The sequence below is a fragment of the Prionailurus viverrinus genome, chromosome C1 (genome assembly GCF_022837055.1).
Source record: "Prionailurus viverrinus isolate Anna chromosome C1, UM_Priviv_1.0, whole genome shotgun sequence".
NCBI lineage: Eukaryota > Metazoa > Chordata > Mammalia > Carnivora > Felidae > Prionailurus > Prionailurus viverrinus.
This window is the reverse complement of record NC_062568.1, coordinates 115264105-115279956: the sequence shown is the minus strand read 5'-3', so window position 1 is coordinate 115279956 and position 15852 is coordinate 115264105. Positions and strand designations below refer to the sequence as shown.

The following is a 15852-nucleotide window of genomic DNA, read 5'->3' as shown; positions in this document are numbered from 1 at the left end:
AAGTTAAAGGAGGCTGATAAGGGGCCTTTATGTAAAGTGACTGAGCCCCAGATCCCCCAAAGAACTGGAGATCTAGAATTACTTTGGTGAATACTTTACTCTGAATTCTCTTTCACTTTGTATGTCCATCTGTCATAGCATCAACACACTGGACTGGTTTATACATTTTGAGACTGTTTCATTTGCTCAACCTTGAACTCCTAAGGACATGACAGCAATGTTCATTTTTACAACCCCTGTGCTTAGCACAATGTAATAGGTTCTTATTAATGCCCATTGACTTAAAAAAAAAAAAAGAATATGGTGATCAGAATCTTAAACACTTGTTGAAAAATCTACAAAATATTAGATTCCAAGAAGAAACTAGTTACCCACCAACCAGATAAATTAATTACAACTGTTCCTGTTTTGCTCTGTTTCCTTCCAGGTTCTGTTGAAGGTTTAGTACTCTTGTTGAGTGGAGAGATGCAAAGGAAAAAACATGCACTTAAAACTGAAGACTCCCTGGTGCAATGGGATGCTCCAGGGGCTTATCTGGAAGTTTCTGCCCCACCCCCACCCCTTTTAGAAGTACTACTTTGTTACTGCCACAGACAGAGGATTATTTTCCAAGGAACTATTGACTCCCATCCCTGTGGGCTTTTTCCCGGGACTCTGACCACTTGCCAGCATGGCGAGCCGGTTGGAAGATAAAGTGTCAAAGAGGAAGGACACATCAGCACTCAGTTTGGACCACCTTGCCCCACCTTGATATTCTTTAAATATTCTAAGCAAACAAATAGCTATTCGATTTATACACAGCAAGTATTGCTGGCCACCAATTTCTTTAGTAATATTCAATTCTGTGTTTTTTATGGCTTGCTGCTTTAAAAACCCGCACAGCTGGGGAAAGAGAAAAGCCACTAGGTGCTCTAGCTTGACTTAGTTTTTCTATCTTATTTAAATATTTTGCAATGTCTAGGGAAGTGGGTGGTGAAGTTAAAGACTTCCAAGTTCACTAACTGGTCACTTTCTCCAGCATCTGTAGTTTCATTTGCTGCAGCCAAGTGTCCCATGGAGGTGCTGTTCTTTGGAGCAGAGCTCTTCTAGGTGGGCAAAGGTGGACGGGGAAGGTGCATGGAGGGTGGCTCCCCAGAAATCCCTCTGACTTCTCCTTTTTAAGGATGGAAATATGATGCTGGAAGGGTCTGTCCTGGCTTCCCGCCCTAGATGGAGACTTGGGGTTGGTTAGGTCTGGTTATGGCCTCTGGGGAAGTCATGTGGGTTTTCCATGATGGGGTGTAGGAAAGAAGGAAACCAGTCTAGCTGCCCTTTCCTCTAGCAGGTTTAATACACAGCCCTTTCCTGATTAGAAAACAACTGAATATGTAATAATGTAGAAAATACCAGCCGTCATTGTTATATCATAGCAAAAGGCTGTAACGTAAGCCTTTTTCCTTAAGTGAAAAGGAAGCAGAGAATGACTTCCAGTGAAGCCAGACAGTGGAAGGGTCTTTCTGAACATCTGCCTCTGACATAATGAGAAGGAGCATTTCTACTGGGCGGTTTGGGATGGCAGGGTGTTTGTGGTCAGGGGGAGGGGCAGGACACAGGCTCTTGTGCCATAGCACGTGGTGTCTTGGGTGTGATATGCTGTGTCAGTGAGAAAAGGCTTGAAGGCAGGGCATCTCTTAGGGATGAAGAAAATAAAAAGAACTAAGAATAAAGGCCATAGCACAATAGAACAGTGAGAATCACTCTCAATTTAAAATGGTACTTTGTGGGGGCCCCTGGGCGGCTCAGTGAGTTAAGCATCCAGGTTCGGCTCAGATCATGATCTTATGGTTGTGAGTTTGAGCCCCGTGTCAGGCTCTGTGCTGACAGCCTGGAGCGTGGAGCCTTCTTCAGATTCTGTATCTCCCTCTCTCTCTGCCCCTCCCCTGCTCATGCTCTGTCTCTCTCTCAAAAATAAACACTTTAAAAAAAATCATAATTAAAAAATAAAATGAATAAAATAAAATGGTACTTTGTGGGGTGCCTGGGTGGCTCAGTTGGTTGAGCATCCGACTCTTGATTTCAACTCAGGTCATGATCCCAGTGTCAAGTGATCAAGCCCCGAGCTGGGGTCTGTGCTGAGCATGGAGCTGCTTAAGATTTTCTCTCTCTCCCTCTGCCCCTCCCCTGCTCATGTGCACTCTCTTGCTTTTTCTCAAAGATAAGATGAGATGAGATGAGATGAGAGGAGATAAATAATAAAACGAAATAAAATAAAATAAAATAAAATAAAATAAAATAAAATAAAATAAAACAAAATAAAATAAAATATAAAATGGTACTTTGTGTCATGAAAGATAAACATCAAGAGCCTATTTGGGATTAAAGACAACTTAGAGAAACATAACAACAAAGTATGAATGTGAGATCCAAGATCAGATCCTGGGCCAAGAAAAAAAAATATATGTATATATATATATATATATATATATATATATACATATTTTTTTTTTTTTTTGTTCTATACAGGGCACTAGTGAGACACTGGTCAATTTGAATAAGGTCCATAGATGAAATAGAATTTTACTAATTTCCTGATTTTGGTAAGTATACTGTGGTTATGAGAGAAATTCCTTGTTTTTAGAAAACGTCTATAGTATTTAGAGGTAAGGGGAGTTGTATCTGCTACTGACTCTCAAATAACTCAGCGGGAAAAAAGTCTATATCTGTATCTGTCCAGAAGTGTGTGATAAAGCAAAGGAGATAAAATGCTAACATTCGGGGAATCTGGTAAACAGATCATGGAATTCTTTACATTATTTTTTGTAAGTCTGAAATTATTTTAAGTAAAAGGTAAAAATGTTTTTAAAGGAATATTATTTTTAAAGCACTGTTATATGCTTTTGTTATTTTTAAGTCTTGTCACAAGACCTCCTAAAGGTTACATTTTTGAGGGGCGCCTGGGTGGGCTCAGTCGGTTGAGCGTGCGACTTCAGCTCAGGTCATGATCTCACGGTCCTTCCATGGGTTCGAGCCCCGCATCGGGCTCTGTGCTGACAGCTCAGAGCCTGGAGCCTGTTTTGGATTCTGTGTCTCCCTCTCTTCCTCTGCCCCTCCCCTGCCCATGCTCTGTCTCTCTCACAAAAATAAATAAACATTAAAAAAAAATTTTAAGGTTAAATTTTTGAAAGGTTTAAATGTTAGGAAAATATGTTGCCAAAGCACTGGGTTGTTCTTAAATAGGCCGCTCCTCCAGACGGGATTATTTGCTCTTCTGTGTCCCATGAAATGTTTGCTCTGCCCTCAGATGTACAAATAAGCTACCAGGCAGTAAAACACAAAGTGTTAAGTTACTCCATGGTTCTGTTCATCTGTCACTTTGGGCTCTGAATTAAAGAATAAATAAATAAATAAGTGCCTCCATATTAATTCCTTTCTCCTCCCCCAACAGCCCCTGACAAAATGGTGCCTTATGGGGACATGGCTTCCTCTAGGGGACTCTACTAAAGAGAACATGAGATTTGGTTCCAAACGATCTAAACTGAAGTCCCAAGATCTAATGCTTATTAGTTTTGTATCCGTGAGTGGTTAATTTAATCCACATGACCACCAGTTGCCCCATGTAAAATGACGTTAAATATGACCTGTTCTACATTACTCTTTGGAACTGTTGAAACATCCAGCTTAAGAGGATACGTGCTTTGAAAAATGCTCCACAGACTTTGGTTGTTATCGTTTAGGGAATTTTGTGTAAAGCTGAGGTAGGAGGGGAGGTGCACCTCCATGGCCATCTTTCAATATCTATCTTTTTGACTCACCTGACGCATCATCTATGACACAGACCCAGGGAATAATCTGACTTAGCGCTTTCCAGCGCCTTGAGTTGACATTTATGAAAAGGGCTACCGTTGACTGGCCAAACACCTACCACGCTCTGGGTTCTTCGCACTGCTCATCCCTAACAAAAAGCCCTGATTTGAGAAGCAGAAACTAACTGAAGCTCAGAAGGATAACATAACTTGATGCAGGATGCAGACCTACCAGGTAGCAGATTCTGGATTTGAACCCGCGTCTCTATGAACCCCACAGCCTGAGCTCCTTCCATTATATGACCCTGGGTCTCTGGTTGCCAGTCAACAGAAGCCAGTAGTCACTGTGGGAAACCAACTCAGAGATGGAGTAATCTTACCTAGTGAGTGGTACCAAAGACTCTTCAACCGGGTCCATGGAGAACTGGGCTTTAATTTAACTTAATTTAAATGTTGTCCACGTTTCAAATACTCCACCCTCCAGACATCCATTCCAGCACAATAAAACTTGGTTTAAGTTTGGGGACTCCCCTCTTGGGGAATATACTCGTGTCTAAAAAGGCAGAAAGGGTTTGCCACTTTCTTACCCATGTTTCAAACATATCTTCTGGGCGCAGGCGACGTAAGGTGGGTCTGAAAAAAACAAAGGTGAGCTTCTTTGAGGAGGGATTTCCAAGGCAGACGCTGCAGCCTCAGCGCAGTGAAATGTACAATGAGATGCTGGTTCATCTGCAAGGGCATGAAGGGGGTGAAGAGCTCTAGAAATCTCCCCTAAGGAGACAGAGCTGTTCTACCCTGCTTGGTCACACACAGAGCTGAGCCTGAGGCTCCCAGCCTTTTCACAGACCCATGTGATCCAAGGATTACAAACAGTGGGTCAGAGGGCTCAGGCTGGGCTCATTCCCTGGGCAAGAAGCCATTTCCTTCCCCATTGACAGGGGACACTCCTGAGAACCCAGAACAGGCCCAGAATGAGGACACCTGGGAGAGAAAACAAAAGTCTTGGTTTTTCCAGCCCAGAACTGCATTGTCTTGTCATTGGGTCATCACCCAAAAACTCTTTAGGGATGTTTAGGAAGAACAGGCAAAACTCTATTTTGCTCATGGTTTTATGTCTTTCTGAATGTTGGCAAATAGCGCTGGACACGTTGATATTTGCTCCTCCAAACGCCACCTCCCTGTGGGGACCAGGATGACCAGGTGATGCAATCATAATGCTCCAGGTTCAATGAACAACGTGGGCACGTGTTGGAGAAGGTGGGTGGTGAGGCGGTGAACCCACCACCATGTTCCATGTTTCAGTATTGTCCCTCCCTCAAGAGCAGGGGTCAGCAAACTAGAGCTGGCGGGCAAATCCAGCCAGTGCCTCCTGTATTTGTAAATAAGCTTTTATTGGGAAACAGCCACACCCATTCGTTTACATGCTGTCTACAGCTGCTTTCACACTACAACAGTAGAGCCGAGTATTACAACAGAAACCATCTGGCCCGCGGAGCCTGAAATATTTATTCTCTGGCCCTTTATGGGAAAAGTGGGCCGATCTGTGCTACAGTGACTCTAAGTCGTATCAAATATTCCTCTCCCAGAAGTTCTGTGTATAAAATGTTCAGCCATGGCTAAGCTACTTAACTACTCGTAGCCCAATTCCTTGATCTGTAAAATTGGGATAATACTAATTACTCCATAATGTTGAATGTTAGATAAATAGTTTCCATAAGCACTTAGTGTGGTATTTGGTATTTGGCGGTCACTAAATCTCTTCTGTTATTATTGTGGAATTTGACTTGTATCTTACTATGACTTAGGGGGGATTTGCTGATTGTGGGGAGGTGGTCTAACCCCATTTGCAGGTGTAGACCCATATTTAGAAAAGGTAGCAACATCCCTGCCCAACTGATCAGTGACCAACAAAGCCATACTACTGACGTCAGTTCTACTGGGGCAGGAACTCCAGGTTGTTGTTCTCGAGAGGCCCAAAATGTTAGGACCAAGAGGTTCTTCTCCCTTCCCCAGACCCTAGACCACCACCACCTCCACCACCACCACCACCACCACCACCACCCCGTATCCCCTGCATGCCATCTGGGGCACCTTTGGTGCTCCTTGACAAACTCCACGAGCTCCTCTTCTGTGTAAGGTTTGTCGGGGATGGCAATGGGCTCTTCCATAAATGGCTCATAGAAGTCAACTTCATTCATCTTCAAGGATAATTTCTTTGCAACCTGTAACATTCAGAAATCCAACAATAGTTTCCTTAAATGCCAGTTTAGAGTGGTAGTGGGTTGCCCATCTGTAAGGAGTGCGTGAGTTTTCTGGCAAAGACATGACAGTGTTCTTTACAGTTTTAACTTAAATGTTGAAGTAGTAGAGGGGTGCCTGGGTGGCTCAGTCGGTTAAGCGTCCGACTTCAGCTCAGGTCATGATCTCGCAGTCCGTGAATTCGAGCCCTGGGTCAGGCTCTGTGCTGACCGCTCAGAGCCTGGAGCCTGCTTCAGATTCTGTGTCTCCCTCTCTCTCTGTACCTCCCCCACTCATGCTCTGTCTCTATCAAAAAATGAATAAATGTTAAAAAAAATTTTTTTAATGTTGAAATGGTAGAAACTCATCGCCGATGCTTAGCTCAACTGACTCGAGAAGGACCGATAGGAAGGAAAAAACCTATCTGGCAGATGAGGTCCAGGCAGGAGCAGGGAGCAGTGGGAATAAAAAGTGTGAAGTCTAATTGCACAATCATCATCACGCCACTGTATTTGCCAGGGCTGGGGGAAGAAGCAAATGTCAACAGAGCAAGCTCAGTGTTCTGGGATGCATGGATTTAACTGAACCAATTTTGATAGCACAGGCAATTGATGGAAACCATTTAGAGCATACAAGTACTCAGAATCAGAGGTCAACCCATTAATCCGTCCTCAATCAGCTCCTACCCCCTCCTTTCGATTTAGGCTGAAAGCACTGGCCCTAGGGTTCTCTCTCAGTGCAGGGCTTGTCCTATGGGTTCTCAGGCTCTGGGAACTGCCCGCTTTGTTGCCAGCCAGAGGGTGACCAGCCATCCTGGTTGGTCCAGAGTGGAGGGCTTTCCCAGACTTCAGACTCTTAGTGCTAACACTGGGCTAGTACCCAGCAAGCCAGGGTGAACTGCTCACCCTCTACCAAATAACAAGCTCGGGGAGCCAGCCTGTAGCCCGGAAGACATCGGTGCTCTTGATTAAAGTGGCCGCACGGTCTGCTCTCAGGGCAGAATGGTTGCTGTGTTCGCCTGCAGAGCTGCTGAGCTCAAATCTCTTTTTGTGAAATGATTTGAGAGGCCTGGAATGTGCAACGCTTTGTAGAAAATCAAATGCCATTCTTTTCTGGTTCAGAGCTGTGGTCCAAGAAAGCACAGGGATGAACAGTGGTTCCCTTGAAACGAAAGAGGAATTGCCTAAGAGCTGACGCCCTGTGGTGGTAACCGATGGTACAGAGGCCCCGGGCAGCCGTGACTAATTGGGGAGGGGGAGGAACTGGGTATTACATAAGCTGTTATACAAGGAGGGCCATTCTGAGCCAACACTGGTGTCCCTATGGCTTTTGTCATCAATTGCTATTAATTCCAGGTCACTATATTCCAAAAGACATTTCTTAGGAACTACAGTCAGTCAAAAGAGATTTATGGTCATGTTGATTTTGAGGGACAGGGAAGTGTGGAGTTTTTTCTTACTGATACCCCCTCTTGTACGGGGCCGGGGGTGGTGTGGATGATGGGGTGGGGAGTGTAGGAGGGAACCAGCAACCACACAACCAGTGTCTGGGTTTTCAAACTGTTGTTTACAAAGCTGGGCCCGTCAGAGAATGGGCTTAAAATGACACTGGATTCTGGGTTTCTGACTTCACTTACTACATATGTTCGCAACAAGGGAACTGTGCTTATAGGAAGTGGGAATTGACAGGACGCAGGAAAACAGTAATAGTAGCAAGCACAAGGGGTGCTCACTGTGTCGGGCACTCGTGCAAGGTGCTTTCTGTTGAGTCCTTTATGAATCCTCACTTGGATTGCTGAGGTGAGAACCATCATTATACTTATTTTACAGATAATGAGCCAGAGGCACAATCTGTGTATGCAATTTGTCAAGATCACATATGTGGAGGGGGATAGAGCCTGAATTTAAATCCAGGCAGTGTGTGTGTGTGTGTGTGTGTGTGTGTGTGTGTGTGTGTCTGGTCCGTGAGTGCCAGTGTCTGGCTTTGCGATGTTAAGATCATGAACGTAAAGTTGGATTGTGATGTTCTTAAGTTTCAGTCCTGGGAAACCCAAACAAAATTTTGCAGATAGTCACCATATCCCCGCCACCACCACCACAGAGTGCCCCGCTCTGTATCCCTGAGAAGCCCTTTCTTCCACTCTTGCAGTGGTATCTTGGATAGTAAGCCTGCCATCCTTAGCTCTTAGATTCTCTTGCTCCATTTGCTCCAGAGATGTTGTGGCTTGGTTTAGGATCAGGATGCGTAGATCAATCAGTACTGGTCCCAAACCTGTGGGCCAGGTAAAACTCCCCAGGGAGCTCTCTGAAAACACACATTCCTGGGCCTGGGCACAACCATAAAAAAAACACCAACTTCTAGATGTAGGGCTCAGGAATCCATGATTTTAAAGGCTCCTTGGGGGATACCAATATGGACAGCGGTTGGAAACTACTAACTCCCAAATCTACATTAGCGGCCCTGACATCTCAGTGTCTTTATGGTTCTCTTACTCATATATTTAAAATAACATATTTATTGGTTTGTTTATTTACTTTCTGTCTTCCCATCTTCACCTCACCTCCTCCCCTGCCACATTAACTCTAAATTCTACAGGGACAGGAATCTGTTTTGCTCGACGTTGTGTTCCTGGCATCTAGAAGAGCTTCTGGCACATAAAAGACACTCAATAAATATTCTCTGAATGAGAAAATGAATAAATAAATGAAAGCCATCTCTAGTTATACGTCTTCCCTGCTTGCAGAAAGAGAACTCATCAACCCCATCCTTATGTTGCTCGGTAGATTCTTCTTCCTAGATTCCCTAATGTTTTCAGTAGCTTCAAAGTCTTTGCTGTCTCGAAACAGAGACTTGCAATCTTATTTTTGAGTCTTCTCTTGGCTTTCTCTCCCTCACCTCAATAGTGGCCAAGTCCTCTTGTCATCTCGACCTCTGCCAGTTGGCTTTTCTTCTTTGAGACTATACGAGTGCCTCCTTGCCCCTGGACTCTCCTGACTTCACACCTCTACAAAGCACCTCTGCTCTAGTGTGTCCCTCTGGGCTGCCATGCTGTCTCAACAAAAGGTTCTTCCAGCTCCCTCTTCTTCACTAGCGCCCCGTGCTGGACACCATTGAGGCAGCTGCTGGGAGCAGGCAAGCCTTCTGGACTTCACCATCTTCTTCTTGTCTTGGGCTCTGTCTCCCAACTGATGGGTGCAATTTTCAAGCCCCAAGTGACACTGAGTCCTCTAAGTGTGACTGCTTTTCTGTGTCCCATGTAGAGGAAGACAGAGTGTCTTTCTCTTTTTAAATGTTATAAAATCCAACAAGGCTATGTGAACGGGGACACTTATGACTCAGTGTCTTACAGAGTTTTGAGTGAAGAGGTTTCTGAGTTTTTAATTATAGCCTGACCTCACCTTCTTCATGGGCCACAGACACGAAGCCATATGGTTAGGCTGGGAGGCACGTCTGAAAACAAAAACTACCCTGAACACAGCGTTGGGCCACCCTTCTCAGAACTGAGGCTTTGTTGCTTGGCCAAGCCCGTCTGCCTGGTTCTGTTCCCTCAGATGATTTCTTACCCAGGAGCCACGTCAGTCACTGCTGGCCTATCATAAATGAACATCAATGATGTATTCAGTTTAGGCTTCCCTGTACGTCCCCTTCTCTCTAAAATTATCTTCCAACCTCCATTTTCCTGGGCTTAGATGGCTGCCTTTTATGCTCAGCAGGACTAATATTTGCTGAATGTTTACCATGTGCCAGATGCCAGCGAAGTGCTTCACATGTATTGTTTCTTTCTCTGATGTACAGTAAGTAGTATATGGCATTGACTTTGAAGTCAGGCTGAGCTGAGGTTATATCAGGCTTGACTACTTACTCACTATGTGACCATGAGCAAATCACTTAATCTCTTGGTGCCTTGGTTTCATTCTGTGTTGACGGAGAATACTAATCCTCCCTTTATAGGCACGTTGAGATAATCGAAAACAGCTATGTGAAGCTCTCAGTACAAAGCCTGGCATGTAAAAAGTACTTGATAAGTGATAGTTACTCTTCTTCTTGGCATTCTTGCCCAAGATCTCTTTGGGCTCTAATGCAACCAGTTACGGTACATTTTCTTCAAGTTTAGGTTACAAGACTCAGATTATAGACTCTCTTCTGGATCCTTTTTAATCCAGAATTTTTATCCATAGAGGTGGTTCAATATACACATATACAAAGATTGAATACGATCTATTTTTGTCATACTCCTTCCCTGCTTCAGCACCTACAGGCTTCCTTACAGGCTTCCTCTTGTTCTTCACAGAATACTTGAACTTCTCATAGTATAAAGGTCCATCAGAACCCCTTCCCCCACTACCTTATTCCTCAGTAGGCCACTCTCTGCCTAACTTTTACTTGAATGTGATCAGGATTTAGTCTGTCCTAGATTTATTTGTTCTAGTAAATATGGTGATTTAGGGTTTTTAGTTGGTGTGTGTGTGTGTGTGTGTGTGTGTGTGTGAGAGAGAGAGAGAGAGAGAGAGAGAGATTGAGAGAGACAGAGAATCATATATGTGGAGGTGTGGATGTGAGTGTGAATGTGTGTATTGAGTATAACTAGGTAAGTGTGGTGTGGATTTGAGTGTAAGTGTGTGTGAGGAGGTATGTGTTATATTTGTGTGTTGTGTGAGTGTGTGTGTTGTATGTGCCTTGTGTGTTGTGTGCTTACGTGTGTGATGTGTTATGTATGTGTGTTGGGTTTGTTGTATGTGTTATATGTGTGGTGGGTGTTTTATATGTGTGTTACGTATGAGTTTTTGTGTTATGTGTGTCTGCTATGTGAGTGTGGGTGTGTGGGCATGCACTCTGAATCTCAAGGGCAGGTACAGGGTATTCTGCTTAAGTGTGTGGTACCAATGAAAGGGCAGGGGTTTGGGGCGTAGGCAGGGATTGCAGCACTACCATTAATTCACTGGAGACCTTGGTTATTACTGAATCTTTCTAATTCTGTTTTGTTATCTGGGACGTGGGACTTCTTACCTTTCAAAGTTGTTGAAATGATTAGAGATCACACAAATGCAATATTGCAAGTTGTACTCAACATATGGAAAGCCCTTGATAAATAGTAGCCATTGGAGTCAGAACTCCAACCACAGTAGACCCCAAATAAACTACCCATTGATTCGAAGTCCCTCACATAGGCCGTTCTTTGGCTTATGAAAGCACTTGCCACATCCAGAAAAGAAAGAACTGGATTATAGACAAGTACATCAAGGACTTCTCTTGGAGATGTAGGAAACTTACTGAAGCGCGCGAGGCTCCAAATGACCAGTGGTCCTCCCCATTCCATCCCATCCTAACTCAAAAGAGCGGGGAGCATGCAACCCTGGGAAGGGGGAGAATCTCTCTAAAAACAAGGAAGCAGTGACCGGTGTCCTGTCACACTCCGCTGATGCATCTCCCACTCTTAGTGATCGAGGTGGCAAAAGGTGGTCCATCACTTTTCATGGACTGTTTTCAGAAATACTCTTCGATCCTCTGGATTTATCATCTTTGTACCCCTCTCCCATTCAAAAGTGATGTCCTGCCATATATCTAACACTTCTGGAGAAAGTATTAATGGATGGAGGATGGTTAATGTTTCCAAAAGAAGAAAACAGTAGTGTAAAGTTCAAATTTTAATCCTACGTGCCTACAAAAGTATTTAAATCGGGGTTTCACAGGTACTTACCCCTTTGTCGAACGTAGCAAAAAATTTGATGTAAGGTTGGAAGTGTTCAGCTGCCTCTTCAAAAGCCTTGTAATCTAAGAGGGAAGAAGATCAAAGAAAGAGACCTTTTCAAGATGCACACTGCAGACATTTCTCTCTTTAAATAATGTCGAGAAAGTGGGGGGCCAATTAATCCTGACTGGATAATTATTCAGAAGATATTATTTAGATAGATAATGATTTAGTACTACTTAAACCCACAATTTCCCCCCAAGGAGTTTGAATTGACTGGTATTCACTTGAGCTAAAGAAGAACCCTTTACCACATTTTTATGTGTTTTTGGGAATTGTAAATGGGAAGGAGAAAATGGAGGAAACTCAGAGAGGAAGGAAAATAGAATATTAGACTCTAAACCCAAGGAAAAAGTTCTTCCACTCAAACTCACTACTAGTTGTAAGTGTGCCTTCTAGAGAGTACAGCTTACTATAAATGAGTGCTAAGAAGAAAATCCACCTTAGTATGTAAAGCAACCTCAATTAAAGATGACATCATGCAGGTACTTTAAACTTCTTAGCAGGAATACCCCTTTTGGTAAATCCTCATTTTTCTTTCCCTCTCATTAATGTTTTATTTTATTTTTGAGAGAGAAAGAGAGAGAGAGTGTGTGAACAGGGGAAGGGCAGTGAGAGAGGGAGACACAGAATCCAAAGCAGGCTCCAGGCTCCAAGCTGTCAGCATAGAGCCTGACGTGGGGCTCAAACCCACAGACTGTGAGATCATGACCTAAGCCAAAGTCGGATGCTTAACTGACTGAGGCACCCAGGTACCTCTCTTTCCCTCTTTTTAAGTTTTTGTTTTTATTCTGACCCCTTGGGAAGATGATTTAAAATTAATCAAGCCTATGCTTGACTCTGGTCCCAAACGTGAGTCCAAACTGGTCAAGAGAGGCATGAGACACATGAGGATGGCCATACTGTGCCTTACTACATCGGGATAGCTACCTGGCAAATACACTGGTCTTTCAGCCTTAGAGGTGAAGGTGATGGTGATGGTAATGATGGTGGTGGTGGCTCTGCATAATGTCTATAATCCTGAAAAGTGGTCATCCTATGATTCATTCTTAAGATTAGCTTTCTCCTATTTTGTGGAATCCCCTGTCCCTTAATCATTACAAGCATAGGCTTTGGCTAGGATTCTAGGAGCATGAAGACTTTTCTAATAGTCAATCAAAAACATTTCAAGAATAATACTGGCTCAGGAAACACCAAGATATAAGACAAAGCCACTGATCTCAAAGGCTCACAACCCAGAGAGGGTATGGATCCTTAGAGAATCACAGTGCAATGTGGTTGCTAGAATAGAGGTAAACACAATAAACACAGATGGGGGGGGGGGTTGAAAAATTTACAAGAATGCCTGTACAGACTGATACACATTCACACAAACCCACCCCCATAAAAGTAACTGGGTAGCCAGAAAATATATCCTATAGACTGATAGTTGGGGTAGAGAAGGGGGTGGAGGGAAAGAAGATGGGTGGGAGGTCTGGAGAATGCACAAAGAGAAGGTGGGAGAGAATGGAAGTGTTTAAGCTATACTGAAGTCATTTATGTGTATCTAAAGCTGCTGTGGGCTCCATCAGAATCCTCCTTCCCTGACCCCCTTGTCCCTGATGACTCTCTCCCCACTTCCTTAACTTCTACCCTGATGGAAAGAATGGCCTAAACCTGTGTCCAGAGAATTCCCTTCTTCCCCTAGGGAACCAGTTTATATCCCTTTTAAGATGAAGAAGGTTGGATAGAGCAAGGCAAGTCCCCAGGGTGGTGCTTCAAACTGTGGCTGAACCTTTAACCTTGCCCAAACAGCAGCTGTCTTGCAGGGAACCTGGTCTAACCGCCTGCTCGGTCTCACCTCATGTGGTCCCAGGTATTCCTGCCCTCACGTCCTGTTCTGATGCTGACCAGCTCCATCCTGGCTCCTTCAGACTGACCCTCCAGTTTCCCCTTCTGGAATAGGCTCCTCAACATTCAGCCTTCAACCTCCAGCTTACTGCAGCCTTATCTTAGCATTTCCTCACCTTTCTTCCCATCTCTCAGGGGTTTCTGTTCTGAGTATTGTACCACCCTCCCCCGCCCCCGCAAGCTCCAGATTTCCCCCAGTTTGGAATTCTTAACATCAGCTGAATTCCCCCCAGAGAGTTCCTATCATGCTCTTTCAACACTAGCATCCATAGCTACATGTTAAAGCCAGATGTGAACCTTCATGTCCAACTTCCTTGGTAGATGTAGCCCCCCAGTTCTTCCAGGTCCTTTCTAATTTGGTCCCAAATCACTTAGGACCCTCTTCTCCCAAGACCATTCCAGTCTAACTATGTGTGAAACCCCTCCAATTCTCCATTGTCCCTCCATCGTTCTTGCTCTATAGGATGGCTTGGGATCATTTGTAGAGCCAATGCTCTTGGTGCCATTAAAGTTCCCTGACCAATCACCCTCAAATTACAGCAGAAATACAGGACTGCTTCCCTTGGTGCCTTACCAACTCCTAGCTTCCCCATCTATGGACTCCATCCTCTTTTGCAGGGCAAGAATAAACAAGAGATGTGGATGCCTGATAGAACGTCGTGATGCTTTCAGTCAGTGTGTGGTAGCAACCGGTGCGTCACAACAGCCTTGAGAGACATACATTTTCTTGTGGTGATAAACTTCCTACGTGCTTTCCACAACCATTCAAAATTCTACAGTAGTTAGTATTATATCTGAAAGTCATGGCTCCCTCTGTAAACTTCCTGTATTCTGGAACAATTATCTGCCAAAGACGTCAGCAAGCATCACAGCTAAGACAGCCTTGGAGAGGCCACTCCCCTGACTTCCTCACTGGATCTTCTCAGGTGTTGTGATTGTGACCAAAGTCCACGTTTGTTCGTCATCAGTGATGTTTTTTGGTTTGTGACACTCTGTAAAATAGTCCATTTTTTCGGTTTTGATTTAATATACTCCAATGTTTGTATTTTCTACTAACATCAATGGAATGAATGTATGATTGCTCTTTTTTACTGTGTTCATCATCATCATAATCAGTATTATTAACCTGGTCTGGTATCAGGTATTCCTAAAGACAAACCGTGTCAATTTAAAGATAAAAATTCAGCCTTACAAAGGAGATTGAAATGGCTCACTAGTGATTTTATTATTTGAATCTTCAGGGGGAAAAAAATGGTAAGACCAGGAGAGCAGTATCTGTGTATTCGTAAGGAAATCCTTCATCATTATTTTCAAATATGTAATATGGAAAACTTTGAATTTGAAATCTATTCAGATTATCCTAAGAATGTTCCATTTATCGATGAAAAAGAAAGTAATAGCCATGAGGGCTAAAAGAACGCTCACACCTTGGGAGGATAGTTTAGAGATTAGATTTCCTGAATTCTGTTCAGTGGTGAGAAAAGACCACTCATCCATCAAAGACAAAGCAATGACCATTGTCCTATCATTTGCCACCATCCAAAGTCTCTTGTCAACTGTGACCATCAAGAATAGAAGAGGTCATTTAAACCCTTCACCGGGAATAGCATGTTGCTGTTTCAAAAGCTATCTCAAAAATCTAAAAATATTTTATTTGAAGGATTTATGCAATGCAATATTCGATAACTTTTCTCTTCTATTATTATTATTATTATTATTATTATTATTAGTGGTAACAGTAGTAGTATATAAAGAAAGCAAAAGAATGTTTTGTTTTGTTTTTCCACTAAGTCCAAATCCTTTCCAGTTTACTCCTATGGGCTGTATAAGCATTCCCACGTTTTGTGTGTGCCATGGCGTGAAAAAAGTGTGTAAGTCTTGAAAGTACAAAACAGTGTTTAAGTGTGTCAGCTATAAAGTCAGATTCCTAGGACTGACATCGTGGCTGTACAGTTTATTTACTAGCTGTGTGACAGTGAGTTACTTTAACCTTTTTGTTCCTTTCATTTCCTCATCATTAAAATGCGGATAATACGGTAACCACCCTACAGGCTAGTCATGAGAAAGAAATGAAGGCATCTGTATGGAGCTCCTGGCATAGGCCTTGGCCCATGACGTGTGTTTATTAACGGAAGCTGTTTTTGTCAATTGGTTTAGTAGGGAGAATAGGAACTGGAAGATGTGCTCTTTATC

At 43.4% G+C, this 15852-nt stretch overlaps 1 protein-coding gene across 1 annotated transcript in view; it reads right to left on the bottom strand.

Annotated features, from left to right (window-relative positions):
- Positions 1 to 15852, bottom strand: part of CASQ2 (calsequestrin 2) — a 66884-nt gene that overhangs the window by 18869 nt on the left and 32163 nt on the right. Inside the window, exons 6-8 of the mRNA XM_047868770.1 lie at positions 11719 to 11792; positions 5874 to 6004; positions 4370 to 4415 (exon numbers count right to left, since the gene is read on the bottom strand). Coding sequence (XP_047724726.1) covers positions 4370 to 4415; positions 5874 to 6004; positions 11719 to 11792 — 251 coding nt within the window. The remainder of the gene's footprint in view (positions 1 to 4369; positions 4416 to 5873; positions 6005 to 11718; positions 11793 to 15852) is intronic.